The sequence below is a fragment of the Zea mays genome, chromosome 5, assembly GCF_902167145.1.
Source record: "Zea mays cultivar B73 chromosome 5, Zm-B73-REFERENCE-NAM-5.0, whole genome shotgun sequence".
NCBI lineage: Eukaryota > Viridiplantae > Streptophyta > Magnoliopsida > Poales > Poaceae > Zea > Zea mays.
This window is the reverse complement of record NC_050100.1, coordinates 212,222,812-212,241,325: the sequence shown is the minus strand read 5'-3', so window position 1 is coordinate 212,241,325 and position 18,514 is coordinate 212,222,812. Positions and strand designations below refer to the sequence as shown.

Below are 18,514 nucleotides of genomic sequence, written 5' to 3'. Positions count from 1 at the left end.
AGCTAATTATCGTGGAAGCCCTTACACCACTTCAGATCTTTGAGGCCCTTGTTCGGTATATCAAGGCTGAAATCGACGGAGCATGTTTTGTTGCAATAACAACAGGGCAAGGCAGAACATACTCTCAGATAAGATTATTTGATTCAAGATCAAGATTAAAATAAGACTATCTTAGCTATCCCTTAAAATTGGAGGGACACGGCTGTTCAAGCACCAAACGCACCCTCTATTGGAAAAGTGAACAATAATTACTGAAAACAAACAACCATGCATTCTCTCCGCCTCCATCACTCCTATCAAACACAAACATCGATCAGCTAAAGGACATGTCTGATCTGAAAACAAACAACCATGCATTCTCTCCACCTCCATCACTCCTATCAAACACAAACATCGATCAGCTAAAGGACATGTCTGATCTCACCTTGTCTCCAAGACTCCAAACCAAACGTGAACTTCAGAATCAGTTGCCACTGCGCCTTCATGATCTAGATCTCCAAACAAGCCACATGATGAAACTATTCAGAACCCACAGTATCTAGAAGTCAGGTTCTTGCAGCTAGTATCTCAGATATGATTTTTTTTTATAACACGTACAGCAGGATTCACATAGCATTCAGCAAGATAATAATATGCTTCAGTTTCCCTGCCAGATATGTCACTCATTAAAGATAAAACTTGAGACGTACACTGAATAAAAAATAATAAACTACAATCGCTATTTCATACATCAAAATTTTCGGTGGCTGCAAACTCGTGCTTGCTCAAAATTCTCGGTTGCCCTTACACACCCATCAAATTTCATTGGGGCCTGTGGACATCTGAATACTCCTTCATACCTTCCTCCTCTTGTCACCTTTCTTTTCAGCTTCCCTGTTAGAAAAAATACCAACACTTTATGAGAATACGATGAAACTAGACAAATACCGAGGAAGTGAAAACGTACAATAATTCTTACCAGTCACGCCTCAGCTTGAATTGCCATTTCTTTTTCCGCTTCTTGTCACTGACCTGTCTCTTCTCTTTGACACCCGAGAAGCTCTCGGGGCCAGATTTTTTGGATCTATCAGAAGCAAACTTCCTCTTGTGACTCATTTTCTTGGTTTGTACGCGATGCTCTTCTTTCCCATCTCTATTTGTTTCACTGCTCTCAGGGCCATCAATTTCTTTTGTAGCATTATTCTTATTTATCTTGAGATGCTTTCCTGGCTTATTGGATTCACGTTTATGGCTTCCAGTCTCTTTGGTGACACTTGTTCTTTTATTAGTCACATTTTTATGATTTTTTATCTCAACAGTTTTCTCATCTTTATCAGGAACACCAGTCTCTTGTTCATTAGAAATAGCTTTCTCATCTTCACCATCAGCCTTAGCTGCTTCTTCAGATGCTTTAGACGGCTCAGACGTCACCGGAATTGTATTGCTTAACTTTTTCAGCTGTATAAATAGCACAAAAGGCATTGCATGTCAATAGATACTCTAAAATACTGCTTTCTGTCCTGTGTGTTTTTTTTTTGTTACAATGCTTAACTTTTTCACCTATGTAATTTTTTTAAATCACTCACCAAATATTATAAATTAACATTAATGAAATTACAATACTGTCAAATTATATTTTGATTTTCATTTAAAAATATAAATATTTCCTGTACACTAGCAGTCAAACTTTAAAAACTGACTGCTTGCATTCATTTCTAGGATGCCGATTATTTTGGACCAAATGTTACAATTAGAGTTCATGTAAGAGACTTGAGATTCAATACGGTATAACCAATCCAACTTGCAAGTGCTCAGTTGAATTATTTGCCAACACGATACAACAAAACCTTCAAGGGGTTAACATGCAACTTTATGTGTAAAAAAATACTATGCTTTGTCCTTCGAAATTACTACAGCATGAACTGGAAAACAGTCAAATGGAAAGTACCTTAGCTACAAAAAATCCATCCATGTTATTGACATGAGGATAAAATCTTCTTGTTTTTTCTAAAGAAGTATGAAACCGATGCTCCCGGTACCGGATGAATCTGAAATAAGTACAGAAGAAACATAAGAAAACAACCAAACATTCTTTGCCTCGTAAAAAGTAACATTGTCATACCCTGGACGCCCAAAATCCAACCCGCAAGGCACAAGCTTTACATTTCTCTTTTTAAGTGCATAGTCAATTACTGCCTCGTTCTGCAAGAGGAGTGTTATTCAGAAATGGGGTGGAAGCAACTTTGACCAAACAGGAAAACTTTGCATACCTCTGGAATCATTATCGAACAAGTTGAGTAAACAATGTAACCACCAGTTTTGGAGTTGGCATCAACCAAATCAATAGCAGCTAGCAGCAATTGCTGCAAAACAAGTCAATTTATTACTAAACAGTAAACAGTACAGCAATAAGTAGGAACGATCAAGGATCTTATTGATTCTGGGAACAGAAGTTTCTACCATCTCTCAAATAATGTGGTGATCACAAAATTTAATGTCAAAACCATATTATACGTAAGCAGCCCAGCAGCGATATGGATTTGGCACCAAGTAGAAGAGGATTAATTATCACTCCTTTTTTCAATATGAAATTATTAGGTCAAGGTTCAAATAGATGAAAATTTGCTCTCATTTATAGTACGTAGTTTCTGGTAATCTTGTTGCCCCTAATTTGAACTTTAACTATTGATTCACCCTCTTTTTTTTAGTTTGCTTATTTGCCCATCTTTTCCAAATGGAATCTGCTCTGATCTTCGCCCCTCCTTATTACACCTGTGCGGTGGACCGATTTTAAAGAAAAATAAAAGAAATTTATACCAGCATGTCCCTCATGCCAGTTCCAATCCCCATTTTTTCCTTCCAATCCTATAACTGTGTAAGTGGCAGAGCCAGGAGTTTTGGGAGTTGGGTATTCCATTCAAGTCTTCTTTTTCTTAACCCAATATATGAGAAAGAACATTTAACCAAAATGTTCAGACTAAACAAATCTCGGTAGTTTATGCAGGTCTTTCCCACGTGGGCTTCAAATCAATCAGTTTCTTCCTCCATTTTGCAAAGCTATACAATCCAGTCAATGAAAGAATTCTCACACCAATTAACAAAGTGACTAGTGATGTAACAGCTTAAGACAACACCTCCTAGGCTATTTAGAAAGGTGGAATAACACTAGTTTATGCTGCTGGGACATGGTCAGCGGTTAGTGGGTACTACTCGATGGACACCGGGGTTATTTGGCTCTATTTAGAGGATCAGGACTAGAGAGGAGACAAAGCCCCTGTTTGGTTCAGCTTCTGGACGGCTTCTGGCCGCCAGAAGTTGAAGCTGTAACCAAACGGCCAGCTTCTCGGGCAGCTTTTCCTCGCAGCGCTTCGAATAGAAGCGAGCCGCCTACGGTGCCTGAGAAGCGGCCATCAGTTGGCTTCTTGCGAACGCTTCGGTTCCGTCGCTAGGGTTCTCGCGCACCCACCGCGCCGCCGTCGCTCCCTCTCCTCCCCACACCGGCGGCTTCGCAGGTACGGGCGAACACCGCCGCGATCTCCTCATCCGTGATACTCCCTCAGATTCTTACCAAAACAGAGGAGCCCGTCGGCCGTCGCAAAAAAACAAGGACCACCGCACCATGGAATCGCTGACGCTTCGTGCTTCGACGGCCGCCTCGCCGCTGCAGCGACGCCGGCTGCTTCCCGGGCGGCAGCACGCGACGTACGTCCGCGCCACGGCCTCCGCCGGCGAGCCGGACCTCTCCGTGCGCGTGAACGGGCTGCAGATGCCCAACCCGACTGGTTAAGCAACTGATCTCTGCATGTCATAAGAGGATTGGCTACAGTGGAGATATTTGTTCATTTTGACCGCACTGTACTACTAAAGTTGATCACTTGTCCTAGTGGTTAAGTTCTTTTTTCTGTTTGACCATTTTCTACATTATTGGCAAGATTAGTCAATTGGTTGACATCCTGAGTAGAAGGTGCCCTACATCCTTTTGTCCCTAACTCCTGATCACTCTTCCCTCCATCCTTTTGTCCTAGCTCCTGATAACGTGGAGGACACCCTAACAGTCATCACTTCAACCCCAGTAGGTTATTTTGCCCCCTTAACATTGTGGCTAATTACTGTTGCATTGCCATGATGTTTAGGTGTCATTGGATGCTGAAAAAGTTATCAACGTTACTCCTCGTTATGCAAAGCTTCGGGCAGAACCAAATGGGGCTGCCATGGGGCGCATCATTGGCTGGCAGAACATTGAACTCATCAGTGACAGGCCTCTGGAGACCATGCTGAATGAGTTCAAGCAGTTGAAGAAAGAGTATCCTGACAGGATACTTATCGGTTCAAATATGGAGGAGTACAACAAAGCTAATGCAAGATAATTATATGTAATGAGTTAAACATGAGTGTATTTCGAGATGCAATTGCTAATGCTTTACTGCCGTAGTTAAATATATAAATGTAACGGTAGTTATGTTGTAATGAACTCCACTAATTATATGTAATGACCTTTTGTTGCTTCGGTGTCATTGTGTATAGTTTATTCAAACAGAATCTGCAATCTGAGAATCTATGTATCCAAACACCTAGATTCTAACGAACAGCTTTTCTGCACAGCTGGCGAACCAAACACCTAAATTCTAACCACCAGCTTTTCCCAACAGCCAGCTTTTCCCCACAGCCAGCTTTTCAGAAAAGCTATTCAGAAAAAAGCCGAACCAAACACGCCCAAAGCACAGAGCGAGAACAATAGCATCGAATCACGATAAAGTGGACCGAGTTGCACGGGCAAAAGAGGGTGAATTGGGAAAGTGGGTGAGTCGCAATATGGCATCAGGTTAAGTTAGAACTCAGAAGTCAGAAGATGAAGAATATGATATCAAATGTTATATAAATGACATAAACTCAATTTTGTGAAACTAAAGGCAGTATGACTTCAAACAAGATTCCATAGAGTAAAAGAAATGAACCTTTTGGACAAAGGCGCAGCTCCTGATGTCTTCAATGTCCTTTGATGTTTTAATTTGTAGATCCTTCCAAATGGTCTGCAAAAGTCTTAAGTTCAAGCCATACCAAGAGAAACATAATAGCCAAGCAGCTTATATAAATTTGATTATACTAACCCCAGTTCCTGTGCAGGGAGCATCAAGCAATACTCTGTCAACCGAATTCATCCCAAGAACTTTGGGTAGCTGAAATAACAACGATGTTACATGGAACATTTCTACTGGTAACACAATGTGCCCAAGCGTAAAGAGATGCTAAAGAACTGATGAAATTGTAACTTGTAAGTTATGCTTCCACGCATAAACAGAAGTGTTTAACAACAGATTATAACCTTGGTTCAAGGTATGCCTATCTTGGTTAAAGCAAACTTGAAAAAGTCCCACAAACAATGACACCAAAGATCCGACTGCACTATTTTGGCCCAATCAATACCAATAGGAAGGCTTTAAGCACCAGAGGATAGTAGGCATGTTATATTCTTACCTCTTTACCATCATAGTTACAAACTATGGTATTTGTCACACCCATGCGATGGATATTTCCCAAAAGTCCATGCAACCTTTTCTCATTGAACTCATTTGCATAGATGATTCCTGTATGTGGCAAATGAACCCAATACATTTATTTAATTTAATGAAGGTACACAACAAAAACAAATAGACAAATTACTCTATTAAAGGGATCACGGCAAGTCAAGTTCAATGAACTAACCGGTATTCTTCATAAGAGCGCCAATGTAAGTAGTCTTACCACCTGGAGCAGCCCTGTAAACAAGAAAATAATCTATTCTAATATTGTTCATTGCATATGATAGCATAGCCCTAATGAATAGATCAATTGAAGATTAACAATCAAAATTCTGAAACAAGTACATAATATCTTAATATTGTAGCATGATAAGGCCTACAGTTACATTGCTAACTTTGATGTCGTAATAGAAATTAACTCTTGCCCAAGGGAAAGGAGAACAACTTACGCCATATCAACAATTCGTTCCTTCTCCTGTGGAGCAAGTGCCATCACTGGTAAAAACGAACTTGCACCTTGTTTCTATAGGAGAATATTATTAGTCAAAGTAATGGACAGAAAACAAATAATGAAAAGGTAGAGACAGGATACCATGTAATGACCAGCCATATATTCAGTAGTAGCACCAGCTGAAATGGTGGAGTCATAGACAACTAATCCTACCTGCCATTTTCAACAGGAAAGGGAGGGAGTAAGTTTGCTGTGGTTTACCATGTATATGCAACAATATTAAAGCGTACCTTTGACCATTTTCCTATCGGGTCCAAATTAAATCCTCTTGGTATAAGAGCAGCAGCAAGATCCCTCCTCCGGGTCTGCAAAGTGCAAAATTCACCAATAACTTACATGCAATAACAACGAAGTCTTTGGATCCAAGGAAGTTATGATAAGTTGCCAACGTAACTAAATAAATAAGGTAAATAAAGTTATTGAATAGAGCAGAGTCTAAGCTGAAATAAAGCAAATAGATCACTTATACACTTTCAGATTGATCACAGGTAGTATACCTTTAGTGTATTCGTCCGCAAGCACTCGGGCGGCCTTTTCTCAAAGGCTTCCAGTAACTCAACAAGCTCAACAGCTGGGAACATCTGTGCAGTTACAGCATGAAGTATGTTATCTACTAGAACAGGCAAAACTGTGCTCAATTTCTGAGGAACATGTCAAACAAATAAATTGCACCTGCTATATCAAACAGTTGGAAAATCTTTCTGCATCAGCTATATAAAATGAAGTGACAACTATATCCAACAGTTTATGAATAAAATGAAGAGCTGACCTCAATTAATGCTTCAACTAGAAAATCATTATATCCATAGTATGAAATGATATCAGTTTTCAGTTGTTCGATATAATCTTTTCGTGGAACATCTTTCTGCCTCAGCTTGCTGAAGTTTGAGAGCACTCGAACAACTAGATAAGAAAATCAGAATCAGTATATGTGAAAGCAGTCAGTACAAAATATCTGCTCAATGCTCATAATAAAATAGCACAATATAACCTGTATTTTACAAATCCGATAGGGGGTAATAATAGTAGAAATCCATGAAGCATGGTAAATAGGAACGGTATTATTAGATGTGCGTACTTTCTGAAATCCTCCTTTTGAGATTTGGTAGGTTAGGTGGTCTGTGTGCCTCTTCCTCCAGCTCCTGCAGCATGTAATGCAATGGAGTAAGTTATCAAGGCTACTAACACTGAACAGAGAGAGAACAGGAAGTCAGGAACCAACGGCAGATGAGCAACCTCTGCCGTGGGTAATCTGAACTCATCAGATTCTGATCTTATGTTGGTTTGAAGTTCCTCCTCTGCATCTTCTTCCGCCTTGATTTTCTGCTCATCAATTGCTCGTGATTTTGCCTCGAGGTCATCAGACTCGTCTGACTCCAGTCCAGAGTCACCACCCTCTGCAGAACCAGCACATTGCAATCATCAGAGACTAAGCAAGGTGCAAATTCCAGCACCAGATACGTATAATTGTATAAAAGCACAATATCGTATGTAAATGTCAGCTCACATGAATGAATTCTAAGCAATGGCTTGGGGAAAACTGAAACTGGTAGAGCCATTGAGCCAATTCAAGTCAATAGTCAATACATATCGAGTAGCCTAGTGACCAGAGCTAATTACCGCTTCCTTCGTCGCTACCAGCGAGGAAGTCGTCCGCCAGGGGGTCATCATCACTTCCATCACCTTCCTCCTCCTCCTCCTCATCCTCCACGTCGTCGCCGCTGCTCGAGCTTCCGTCGGAATCGGCATCCGAGCCCGAGAGCTCGTCAGCCTCAGCGTCCGACCCAGAGAGCTCTTCGGCGTCGGAATCAGAGGGGACGTCGAGGTGGGAGGCCTCCTCCAGGAGCTGCTGCTCCGTATCAGAATCGTCGGAGGACTCGAGAAGCTCCTGCTTCTTGGGCGCTCTCTTCGCAGCCTTCGGTGGGGGCACAGCCTTGCTCCCCTTCTTCGCGGTGGGAGCCGCCGGCGGCGGCTGCTGCTTTCTCTTCGCCCCTTTCTTGGCCATAGAGACCGTCTGTAGCTGTGCTGGGTGCGAATGGGGGCCGGGGGAGCGGAGAAGAAAATCCTTAAACCCTAGCCGCGGATGTTTTAACTCTGGGCCTGGCAGAGAAGCGGCCTTTCTTTATTGACAAGGACGAGATCACGAGAAGCGACAATTGAGCTGATGCTTCAACTGGGCCGGTACAAGCGAAATAGGAACTTTATGGGCTGACGCGCAAATCGGCCGGGCCCGCGGCTGAATGAGGTGGATTCAACCCAAAACGAATTCTACTGTACTGTGTTTTGTCTCAATAGTCCGAATAGCTAGTTTTAATCCGAAATGAATAGGTTGATAGCTTAGTACTAGTTTCATTTTTATTTTGTCTATATCTATATCACTAAATCATCACCACACTTATAACTTCCACTAAATCCACTAAACAAATTAGACTATACTACCATATAATCCACTAGTTTGAATTTTGTAAAATCCATCCAACCAAATCACCTCCACACCCACACACATAACCTACACGAAATCTATCAAATAAATTGCACCCAAACTTAACACATTATCAAAGGTTTAGATCGTTGAACAACACCCCCTTTCATCCTCGTGACCCTGCCATCCGAGCCTCCCTCCCATGTCCCCGTGACACCGCCGCTCCCTTCCTTACTCACGTCATCGTCGTCAACCCGCTGTTGTCACCGTTGTCCCCTTCTCAGGAGCGTTAACATGGACTACGTACTAGTCTACTATCTACTATCTACTACTACTTTATAAGACTGTAAAGAGAGCGTCCACCACATATATGGTGTAGCATGGCTCCGCTCCCGCGATTCTCGCCACCGCCCCGCTCTATCTACCCCCGACGGACGCCATTCCAGGGATGACAGCCTTATACACATCTGTGACCTGCCATCCCCATCCACGCGTCGTGCCCCCATCCGCACTCAGCATCCCCCATTCCATCGTCGCCCCACGAGCCACTGTAGCACGTCGCCCTCCTCGGGGCTCCACGGGCCCGTGATCCTGTTGAGCTCCGCCTCGGCTCCCATCTCCTGTTTGGTTCGGTACCTCGACGGATGAAGAAGACAAAAACACAACGCGCACCAGCTGCATCCCATGGTGGCCACTGCAGTCATGGCGTGGCCTCCCTATCTCCACGTCGTAGCTACTGCTAACACAGCCACCACATGACTTCCAGAAGGTGAAGGCGGATCTCGACCTTGCTCACCTGTTAGAAAGCCACTCGCCTAGCTCCACTTGTCCCAGCTGCTAGGACCGGCGACCTGCTAGGTACTCCCTCGAGCCGATGGTGAGGGCCCTGCTCTACCCCTTTTCCCGTTAGATCTAAATTTTCATGGAGGTGAGCGCGGACGAGGTCAGGTATGTCGCCTCCTTCTCTTCCTCCACCGGCTTCTACACGCTCTAGGCCCGCGCTGGTGTTGTCGGCCATTCCTTGTGCTCGACCTCGCGTCTACGTTGGACTCCGCCCCTCTACCACCGTCTCCAACGCCGCCATTGAAGCCTGTTGTCCCTGCTCACCCCGGCGAGCAGGCTACACGCCAGGTCGCCGCCTCTGGCGCACTCCGTTGGCTCTATCCTGACGCTCGCCATCGCCGTTGAGTAACTCGTCACCCTCAATGTTCGCCTCACGCTCGCCAGGTGTTTGAGGGAATGGTGGTACCAGGAGCAGTGATCGTCTTGCCTATTGTATTTATACGGAAACATTTGCACGGTTTTGTCTATGTTTGCATACACCTATTGTATTTATACTTCTAACTGTTGGTATGGAGGTGACCTGCAACTTCTCAACCAAGGCGAGCACAGTCACCTTTGGGCCACAGCATGCCCTGGACTCTACCACCACCGTGAAGGCACGCTACAACAGCAATGGAATCGTCGATGCCCTCATCCAGCACGAGTGGAGACCCAAGTCAATCTTCACCCTTTCCACCGGGGTCGAAGTCAAAATGTTCAACGTGTTTGCTATCTTGAAGCCCCCCAAGATTGGGTTGTCACTGCCTCACTGGTCCTCAAGCCCTGATGATAATGTCGATCCCCTTTAGTCCTAGCATAGTCAGGTTTTCGTATCAATACTTGAGGTCGAGTGAAATAATTCTGAACCTTGGGTCTCTTTCTGTCATCCTGAAAGTTCAGTCTTCCTAGCTGGTTTTAGATGTTGAGAACTGAATCTACAAATGACATTGTGATCAAATACATCACTTCGTTGACATCTTGTCTAAAGCTTGGAATCTTAACCTTCATAATTATATTTTCAATGTTTTAAAGTTTGGTTCCTCCAATATATCATTTATTCATACGGTTGCATGCTATGAATATAGAATCACCTCAAGTCATGTTATGGGTGGTAAAATACATCTCTTGAGCAATGATGATGATTCAAATTTTATTTCACACATAAATAGAGTTGTGCATGACATTACATGGCTCCAAAATAGTGGACGAAGCTAAATAAATGGCCAATGTGCCTGCAAATGATGGGTGGTTCTGAATATATTAAATGCTCAATGGTACTCCCTCCGTTTCTTTTTATTTGTCGCTGGATAGTGTAAAATTGCACTATCCAGCGACAAATAAAAAGAAACGGAGGGAGTACTCCTATTAGATAATCCTAATCCTATCAGCACGACAAGTGCTTCCATAGCTTATGATGTTGAATTTTGCAGCTCCATGGCAGCAGCAGCAGCCCCTACCAGTTGACCATTCTGACGCGCCATCTCCTAGCATTATGCTTTCTTGTAGCTTCATTTGGAAAAGACAGATTGCTCAAGGAATTTCAAATTTAGTTCAAATGTGAACTAGATCCTAGGGAATAACATTTCATGTTTAGCTGCACCACACCAGGGTGTCATCAATCATTCAACCCCATTCTACGGATGTAAATTGTGTAAATCCTTTTTCTTCGAGACTTTTGAGAATGGTCTATTTTGTTACAAGCTTCTCTTAGATAGCTAAAAGATGGATTTGAATATGGCCGAATTTTGCTGCTCCATGGCAGCAGCAGCCCCTGCCAGTTGACCATTCTGACGCGCCATCTCCTAGCATTATGCTTTCTTGTAGCTTCATTTGGAAAAGGCAGATTGCTGGAATTTCAAATTTAGTTCAAATGTGAACTAGATCCTAGGGAATAACATTTCATGTTTAGCTGCACCACACCAGGGTGTCATCAATCATTCAGCCCCATTCTACAGATGTAAATTGTGCAAATCCTTTTTCTTCGAGACTTTTGAGAATGGTCTGTTTTGTTACAAGCTTCTCTTAGATAGCTGAAAGATGGATTTGAATATGGTCGTGGATAGTAAAATTCTGTAACAACATTTTTGAAAATTGTTTTAAAACTTCACATAAATCCAGTTTGATCCCTTAAATGTTAGGCTACACTTTTAACAGAGTTGTCGCTCATTTCTAGAAGAAAAAAAGGATAGATTTAGTTTCTAGATAATCTCACATGATTTATGGAGTTAGAGTTTTCTTCTATGATGATTTGAGTTATCCATGTCTCGCATTGGGATCTCGTGGCGGATGATGATGGAGCTGTGATGGTCTCTGCGTGGTTTGTGTTGTTGGAGATAGCAATATAGCATCAAGGGGGCTACGACAGAGGGCGTGGTCATCACGGAGGTGCTCGGGTCAGTTGGGCGCGTGCTCGACGGGCCTCCCGAGCTGGTGCTACAGCCGCTCCGCCTTGCCGTCGAGATCAAATCAGAGTAAGAATTATGTACAGCTTCTATTGAAAATATCCTTATGTAATTCCAAGCTCTTGCTGAGATTATTGTTTTGCTTTCCTATTGTAAAACAGGAAAGGTGGTCTGGCTCCTAGGTACGCTCATCCATATGATCAAACCTTCTACACTGTGTAGGTAGAGGTATTAGATTTGGGATGGTTTGACCCATTTATTTTAGAGGATCTTCACTCCAATTTTGAGCTTGATATGTCACTATTTGTAAAAAAGCCACAGTTGCTCTTCTACTCAAGGGTTCTACTTGATCTGTGGGTGGCTAGAGTAGCAGTGCTTCGAGTGTGTTCTCTAAATTGGTTGAATCACTAGCAGAAGATTTGTTGTGTTTTTCCTCCGTTCTATTTCTGCAATTTTGCATGAAAATGATATGTCATGGACATTTTTGTCACGACGATGTCATCTAATTTACCTAGCATTGGAATTGGCAAGTTGATATTCCATAAAGCGATGAAACTGCATACTGGAGTGTTTCTCCATCTTGACCTTAGTGATCTCGATTGAGCCTTACCTGTTACCACATTATTGGAGGTATGGTGTATTATGGACAAAGGTATGGTGGTGACGGGAGCTCCTTGAGGCCAGCAAATGGTTTCAAGGAAGCAGCCAAGTAGCCAACTCGGTGGAGTTCCTAGGTAGGAAGATGCTAGGAATGCAACTGAGGGCTGCCAAGCCCGATACCGATGATGAAAGGGTAGGTTTCTACCACTCTTTGATTAGCATATGGTTGAAATTAGTGTGAATGTTTTGGTTTCTTCATTACCACTTTCAGTGAAATACATATACATGTCCTATCTTTTCCCATATGTGCGGTTCTTTAATGTAACATTGCATATTAGTGGACACAAAAAGTTGCAATCTCATGCCTTGCATATTGGTAATGTAATTTATATCCTGGAAAGACATTGTTACATGTTATTGCATATTGGCACTTTGTTTTGTTATCACTCATGGAAAGACATCGTTACATGTTATTGCATATTGGCACATTGAATGCTTTGTATGCCGTCGCAACGCACGGACACCTAACTAGTAACATATTAAGGCTAGTTTGGGAGCTCTATTTTCCCAAGGAAATTTTATTTTCCAAAGGGAAAATAAACTAATTTTCAAAGGGAAAATAATTTTTTTTATAATAATGGAGTTTCAAACTAGTCTTTAATGGTAGTTCTGCGTCTTTTTTAAAGTATACTATCGATGGTCGGTTGTAGAGTTGCATGATTTTCATTGTAAATAACTGATGATCGACATAAAAAAACAGATGACTTGGGTTCCCCGTTCCTGCGTACATCGCTAATCGAATCTCACAGGCTATAAATTAGGGGCAATACCTCTCGAACTACTTGTCACTACGCAATAGACAATCCGTAAGGCTTAAAGGTAGCATCTATGTACAAAAATGGACTCGGTCACCGACAGATTACAACCAACCGAGAATTAACTGAGCTCAGATTGATCTTTGCATTAAGTGGCCTAGATGACAGTTTCGCCAACCTATACAGTATCATCTTGCTCTGAATCCGCGTCGTCACTGTCGTCAGCAGCGACCTTAGGTCTCGCCATGAAGGAGTTCTGTCTCGATGGTGCTTTTTTGCCGCTGGTCGCGGGGTCTTTCTTCAGACCCAGGTAGGTGTAGAAGGACATGCCGCCGAGTGCGAGCACGGCACCGCAGACGCTGGTGATCCCAGGGTCGGAGCCGAAGATCAGGTAGCCGGAGAGCATGATGACGATCGTTTTGAATTGGCCCAGCACAACATGAGACAAAGCTGACGTCGCGCTGAAGCAACACAGAAGGAATTATTATTAGTTACTTAACAAGCTACTACTACCTACTTGATGCATCAGGGCCGCATGATTACGTTTCATCAATTTTTCTTTTCTCCTGACGCAAAAGGTTGTAAGTTAATTAATCCTAAGGTGGTGAATCTATGATGGCACAATTTTTCCCATGCGGTTGACAATTAGCAGACAGTGGGAAACAATCTTATAGAAAGTTTGTACTTTTGCAGCCAATTAGAGAACAGTGGAAAAAATCTTATAGAAAGTTTGTATTTTTGCTGGTTGTTGATTTCAACTTTAAGAAAGAAATGCGTGTTGTTCAAGTTCTTTTCTTTCATGAATTATGTATGAATGAAGCAAATAAATGGAAGATTGCAAATCTTATTAAGTTCTTCTGATGAGACGTCTCATCTATCCAGCCAATTTGCCAAAACTAGTAGGTACATTTTGCTTAGAGCAAACAAGAAGCCACGCATATTACTTGCCCACTTTTATGTTGTTTTATGTTGTGCATCAGCAATTATATTTCGTCAGGGAATGACTTGTCAAAACTTGGGTAGAGAAATGGCAAAGCAATGATGTATCTCACCCGAGTGCCAAAGCACCAGACCACTGAAGAAGGAAACCGAACAATGCAGAGATGATAACAGCGCAGCTGTTTCTGAAGTTCCAATTGAACAACAAGAGGCCAGGGGGGTCCAGCAAAGGCATCAATGTCAACAAGAAAAATATCGTAATCGGAGTTGTCTTCCACATCAGCCTGGTTTAATAATGGATAATCTGAGTTAATAAGGGAATAAAGTTATGAATAATCTGAATCAAAGAAAGGAAAAACAGAACATACGCAAGGGCGGTCCAGTTTCCACTCTGTTGCAAACTTGACCAAAGGATTTTGTTCACGGCACTAGGAACAATCCATGCTAATGCAACACAAGCACCAAAAAAGTTGAACTCCAGATCGGTAACAGTCGCTACAGCGACTCCAAATGACACAACTGCCAGTGTGACAGCCTGAAATGTTAAAATGATTTTTTTAAACAAAAAGACAGCGACCTGATATGATAAAGTAATACACCATACAGATGGTGTGAACTGTAGTCTGGTAGAAGGACAAAAAAGCATGCACACTTTTTTTTTCTTGCTTACTTATTTCATATGATTGAATAAGCTCCAGAACCATGTTATAATAGTTGGCCTCAGCAATAAAACATTGTGGAAACCCATTTTGTTGCAGCAACCAGCAAACCTACCTTTTTAGAGGAAACTTTCTTCTGGAAAAGCATGAATTCTGCTACGACAATTGTTGGGGTTACAGCAATCTTAGCCATTTGATAGAAACCTACACTGAATAGCAAAAATACTGAGAATATATGAAGGCGATACTACAAAATTTAGGTAAGCACACATCACATTCAAATGTATTCTGGTTTACCTGTTATGTTTCAAACTCACGTTGGCTAGCCCAGTGGACAGGGACATTACAGCACCCAAAGCAAATATAGATGAGAAAGGAGTGGATTTCGATGGCGGGGCAACTGGTAACAAGGATAATGTCTTAAGGGTGGCCATTAGAACAAATGCAACTGCATAATGAATTAATGAGAGTGCAATTGGAAATTTAAATCCAACAGTCCCCATCACCTGCAAGTCAATAGATTACATATAAAATTACTTGAAAAACTAAAATGGGAAGTACATGTACAATCAATAACTCTACATTATTGTGCAAAAGTCATACTGTACCATTTTGTTTGCCATGATAATCCCAACAGCAACAGCAAAATTGAATGTCAATGCAACACTTGGTCCACAGAATCGCTGCTGCTGGCGCTTAGCACCTTCTGCGCTATGCATTTCATTGTACAACGAGCTTCGCAACTCCTCCAGTGCCCGACCTGGTAAGTTCAGCAGCACATAGGGGGGAGAGACTCAATTTTCTTCATTAATTATGAGCTAACCACACATGAGAGAATTTTCCGTTCTCCTTGCTTAATCATCACATGTTGTATTGTCAAAGCAGCTCAAGACTAAACATGGTATATAAGTGCATATGTTCTTAAAGTTAGCTTCGCTTCTCTAACCAATTCACCTTACAGCATTTTTTCCTTTAGACCTTTCGTTAGGAACTTAGGACAAATCTAACAATTCAGTCCCACATTACACCATGAGCACCCATATCAAACAAAGAAGAAATAAAAAAATTCGATATAAACGACGAGCTTTGGCCTGATTAACAGAAAGCTACTCCATCTATTTCAAATCATAAGATGTTTTGACTTTTCTAGATACATATAATAGAAATAATGTATCTACAAAAGTTAAAATACCTTATAATTTAGAACTTCATATCCATAAATATATAATTTAACTTATCATGTGCAGCTAGGCTTCACATGCCTAGCCTAGCAGGAACATTCAAAATGGCAGGCTCGACATACACTAGTTTGAGACCCTTGTGTGAGTAAAGTTTAAATGCAAGTGAAAATACTGGTTCAGTATTGTCCCAAACCATTACAAACAAGCAACGAGGTCACAGTTTCATTCAGATCATCAAGTGTGTCATGTGTGTGTTTGTGTGTCACATTCGAAAGTTCACATGCCAAACAGAACTCATATTGATTATGATATTCTCTTTGGTCTGTCCTTCCTCACAGGAAACCATTCATAGTGTTGCGGACTTTAGGGCAGTAGCAGAACTACAGCAGGGCACTGATTAGTGAACAGGTAGCAGTAGAAGCTGGAAGCAGCAAACGACAGACTAACAGATGTGAATCAGACATAGCACGTCCTAGTCCCGATCCTTGTCCTGTCGATGACATCCATGGATGGTGATGAAGGATGCTGGATTCGATGAGGGGGACCAGACAAGAAAAACACACAGCTACAGCTACCACCCAATTCCCACTTCCTAGCACGCATGCGAGATGTGGCAAGATGGGAGGATCGGAAACAAGAAAGGAAAATCGCATATTCTGCCTGTAAATAAAAATGCTGAAAACAGGCAGCAACCTAATACCTATATGATGTGCACGAACCCGGCGTTGGGAAAGATCGAAGAATCCAAACAGAACGTTTCAAGCAACAACTGCTCCGTTCGTGGGAAAAGCGAATGGCTTCCATGCCATCTTTCTCCGCACAAAATTCCTCCGAGAGGCCGCAACAGCTACGACGAGGAGAAGGTCGGTGACGACTGACTCGGTTATTCCCAACTCATATGGATTGGATGGGATTAGAAATAATTGGGAAGAATTTTGACTTGCTTGGGATTAAATCCAACTCAATCCACTCCAATCCACATGGATTGGGTGCAAAACGAACGGACCCTAAGGTGGTACTTAGTAACTGCAAGCGCGAAAAAGGTGGGTGCAGTTTCCACACGGCGGCATTTTCTTCACCGAAAAATCGCACCAAAACTGACCTAAAAGATTTCTTCAAATGCAGAGAAGAGAAGGAACGGGAAACCGAATTGGCACCCACGCCACGAACAACAACCGCGCAAAGCCAAAGAAGAGCTCTTCTTTCGCCATCAACCCCAACAGACAGCCGGCGGAAAGATTTTTTTTTAAAAAAAAAATGTTCAGGATCAACACAGGGCGGTGGGGATGCGAACCGGTCTCGCCGGCGTCGCTGTCCTTCCGCTTGATGAATCTCCTGCCGCCCCCGGCGAGCACGGCCTCCCACACTCCCATCGCCGTCACGGCCACCAGCTCCGACGCGTCGGCGCGCCACCACGGAAGCTTCGTCATCTCGCTAGCCTTTGCCCCCTGCCGCCTGTCGGTCGCGGTCGCGGTCGCCGCAGCTGGAGAGAGGAGACAGCGGCGGCGGCACCACGGTGAAAACACAAACAGGAGGAGGCCGCAGGAGAGCGGGTGGTGCCTGCGCGGCGCGGGGCGGGCGGGTGGTGGTGGGTACGCGCCGTGCCGGGCTATTTTAAGCGCGCGCCCTGCCTCGTTTTAGCCGGGCCGTTGTACCGCGGGCGAGTTGTGGCGACAACGGGCGGAGAGTGGGCAATCAAGGTGGCGTATTTCCACCAGAGCTGATCATGAGTCATGACCATGAGGTAATTTCAGCTTTCTTCTAGTCACGGAAGTTCAGAGGCGTCAGTCCCGATGGTTTAGTTTCTTTTAAGAATGTCTTTCAGTTTTCCAGATACCAGAAGGAAGCAGATAAACTTATTGAAACAATAAGCAATGACTACCTGTCGTTTCTGTTTGTAATATAACTGTACTTGATTACCAAAAAAAACTTCGAGAGCATGCACGTACTGGTTTCACCAAAGACTCCGTAGGCAGGCCACTGGCTACTAGTCCATGGGTGCACCGTGCACAACTACGTAGTAAAAGCAACGCATTCAGTTGGGCGTACCCAGTCCCTGGCCGGAGAAAAGGGAAAGGGATCGCGGACCTTTTCGAACCCACGATCATAATTCATTCGTCGTGCACGATAACTTGCTCTGTCGTAACTGGCATTTAGTGTGTGGTCGTAAATCGTAGCATGGAAGTGTAGATCTGAAGTTTGTAGAACTGGGCTGCCTACGCCTCGAGATCGCGGCTGGCTTTCGTAAAGCGTGACGTCGAGTACAAGACGAGTTGGTCTGTGAACATTCGGGAATTTGAATGTGAACATTCAGGAGGATCACTGCCTCGTGGGCCGGAATGCACGCTGAGACTGTTTTCGTGTTGTGGTGACACAGGGACGGTCCATCCCAGTGTTTAGATACAGTTAGAGATGTCAATGGGGACCCGATACCCGCTAACCCGTGGGGAATTCCCCTATTAGGGTACGGGTATGAGACAAAAATTGTACCCATGGGTATGGATATGGGACAAAATCTCCACCCATTGGGTAAACGAGTATGGGTTTGGAAAGCAATAATCCGAACCCGATTACCCATGGGTATTTCATACTTGTACACCTGTCGTGTTTGTATGAATGAGTTGAGGCCGAGCCGGCCACCAAGCCTAGCACGACAACACACCAG

At 43.2% G+C, this 18,514-nt stretch overlaps 2 protein-coding genes and 1 pseudogene across 6 annotated transcripts; 1 reads left to right on the top strand and 2 right to left on the bottom strand.

Moving 5' to 3' along the window:
- Positions 1-151: 151 nt before the first annotated feature.
- LOC103627666 (25S rRNA (cytosine-C(5))-methyltransferase nop2) lies at positions 152-8,101 on the bottom strand. Of its 2 annotated transcripts, XR_553756.4 has the most exons (18): positions 7,630-8,100; positions 7,246-7,406; positions 7,088-7,151; positions 6,779-6,912; positions 6,507-6,590; positions 6,240-6,314; positions 6,091-6,162; positions 5,948-6,021; positions 5,683-5,735; positions 5,455-5,564; positions 5,088-5,156; positions 4,935-5,009; positions 2,250-2,342; positions 2,102-2,181; positions 1,928-2,027; positions 959-1,437; positions 730-873; positions 152-646 (listed from the first exon to the last, which is right to left on the bottom strand). XR_553756.4 is itself a non-coding variant. In XM_008647959.2 (17 exons), the coding sequence occupies exons 1-17, from the start codon at positions 8,012-8,014 to the stop codon at positions 834-836; spliced, it is 2,148 nt and encodes a 715-aa protein (XP_008646181.1). In that variant the 5' UTR covers positions 8,015-8,101; the 3' UTR covers positions 156-833. The 2 variants fall into 2 exon arrangements, 1 of the variants encoding a protein (XP_008646181.1); XM_008647959.2 differs by having other exon boundaries at positions 156-873; positions 7,630-8,101.
- Positions 8,102-9,086: 985 nt separating this feature from the next.
- On the top strand, positions 9,087-10,240 carry LOC100274839 (porin protein superfamily pseudogene; annotated as a pseudogene). Its single transcript, NR_148506.1, has one exon. The product of NR_148506.1 is annotated as a porin protein superfamily pseudogene (transcript).
- Positions 10,241-12,964: 2,724 nt separating this feature from the next.
- LOC100191213 (Nucleotide/sugar transporter family protein) lies at positions 12,965-17,501 on the bottom strand. 3 transcript variants are annotated; one of them, NR_152417.1, is made up of 7 exons: positions 17,144-17,501; positions 15,277-15,428; positions 14,966-15,174; positions 14,784-14,872; positions 14,378-14,544; positions 14,123-14,293; positions 12,965-13,531 (listed from the first exon to the last, which is right to left on the bottom strand). NR_152417.1 is itself a non-coding variant. In XM_008682725.4 (7 exons), the coding sequence occupies exons 2-7, from the start codon at positions 15,385-15,387 to the stop codon at positions 13,249-13,251; spliced, it is 1,035 nt and encodes a 344-aa protein (XP_008680947.1). In that variant the 5' UTR covers positions 15,388-15,428; positions 16,550-17,116; the 3' UTR covers positions 12,976-13,248. The 3 variants fall into 3 exon arrangements, 2 of the variants coding, with proteins under 2 accessions (XP_008680947.1, NP_001345361.1); XM_008682725.4 differs by lacking the exon at positions 17,144-17,501 and adding an exon at positions 16,550-17,116 and having other exon boundaries at positions 12,976-13,531; positions 14,784-14,877; NM_001358432.1 differs by having other exon boundaries at positions 13,114-13,531; positions 14,784-14,877.
- Between the last annotated feature and the right edge of the window lie 1,013 nt (positions 17,502-18,514).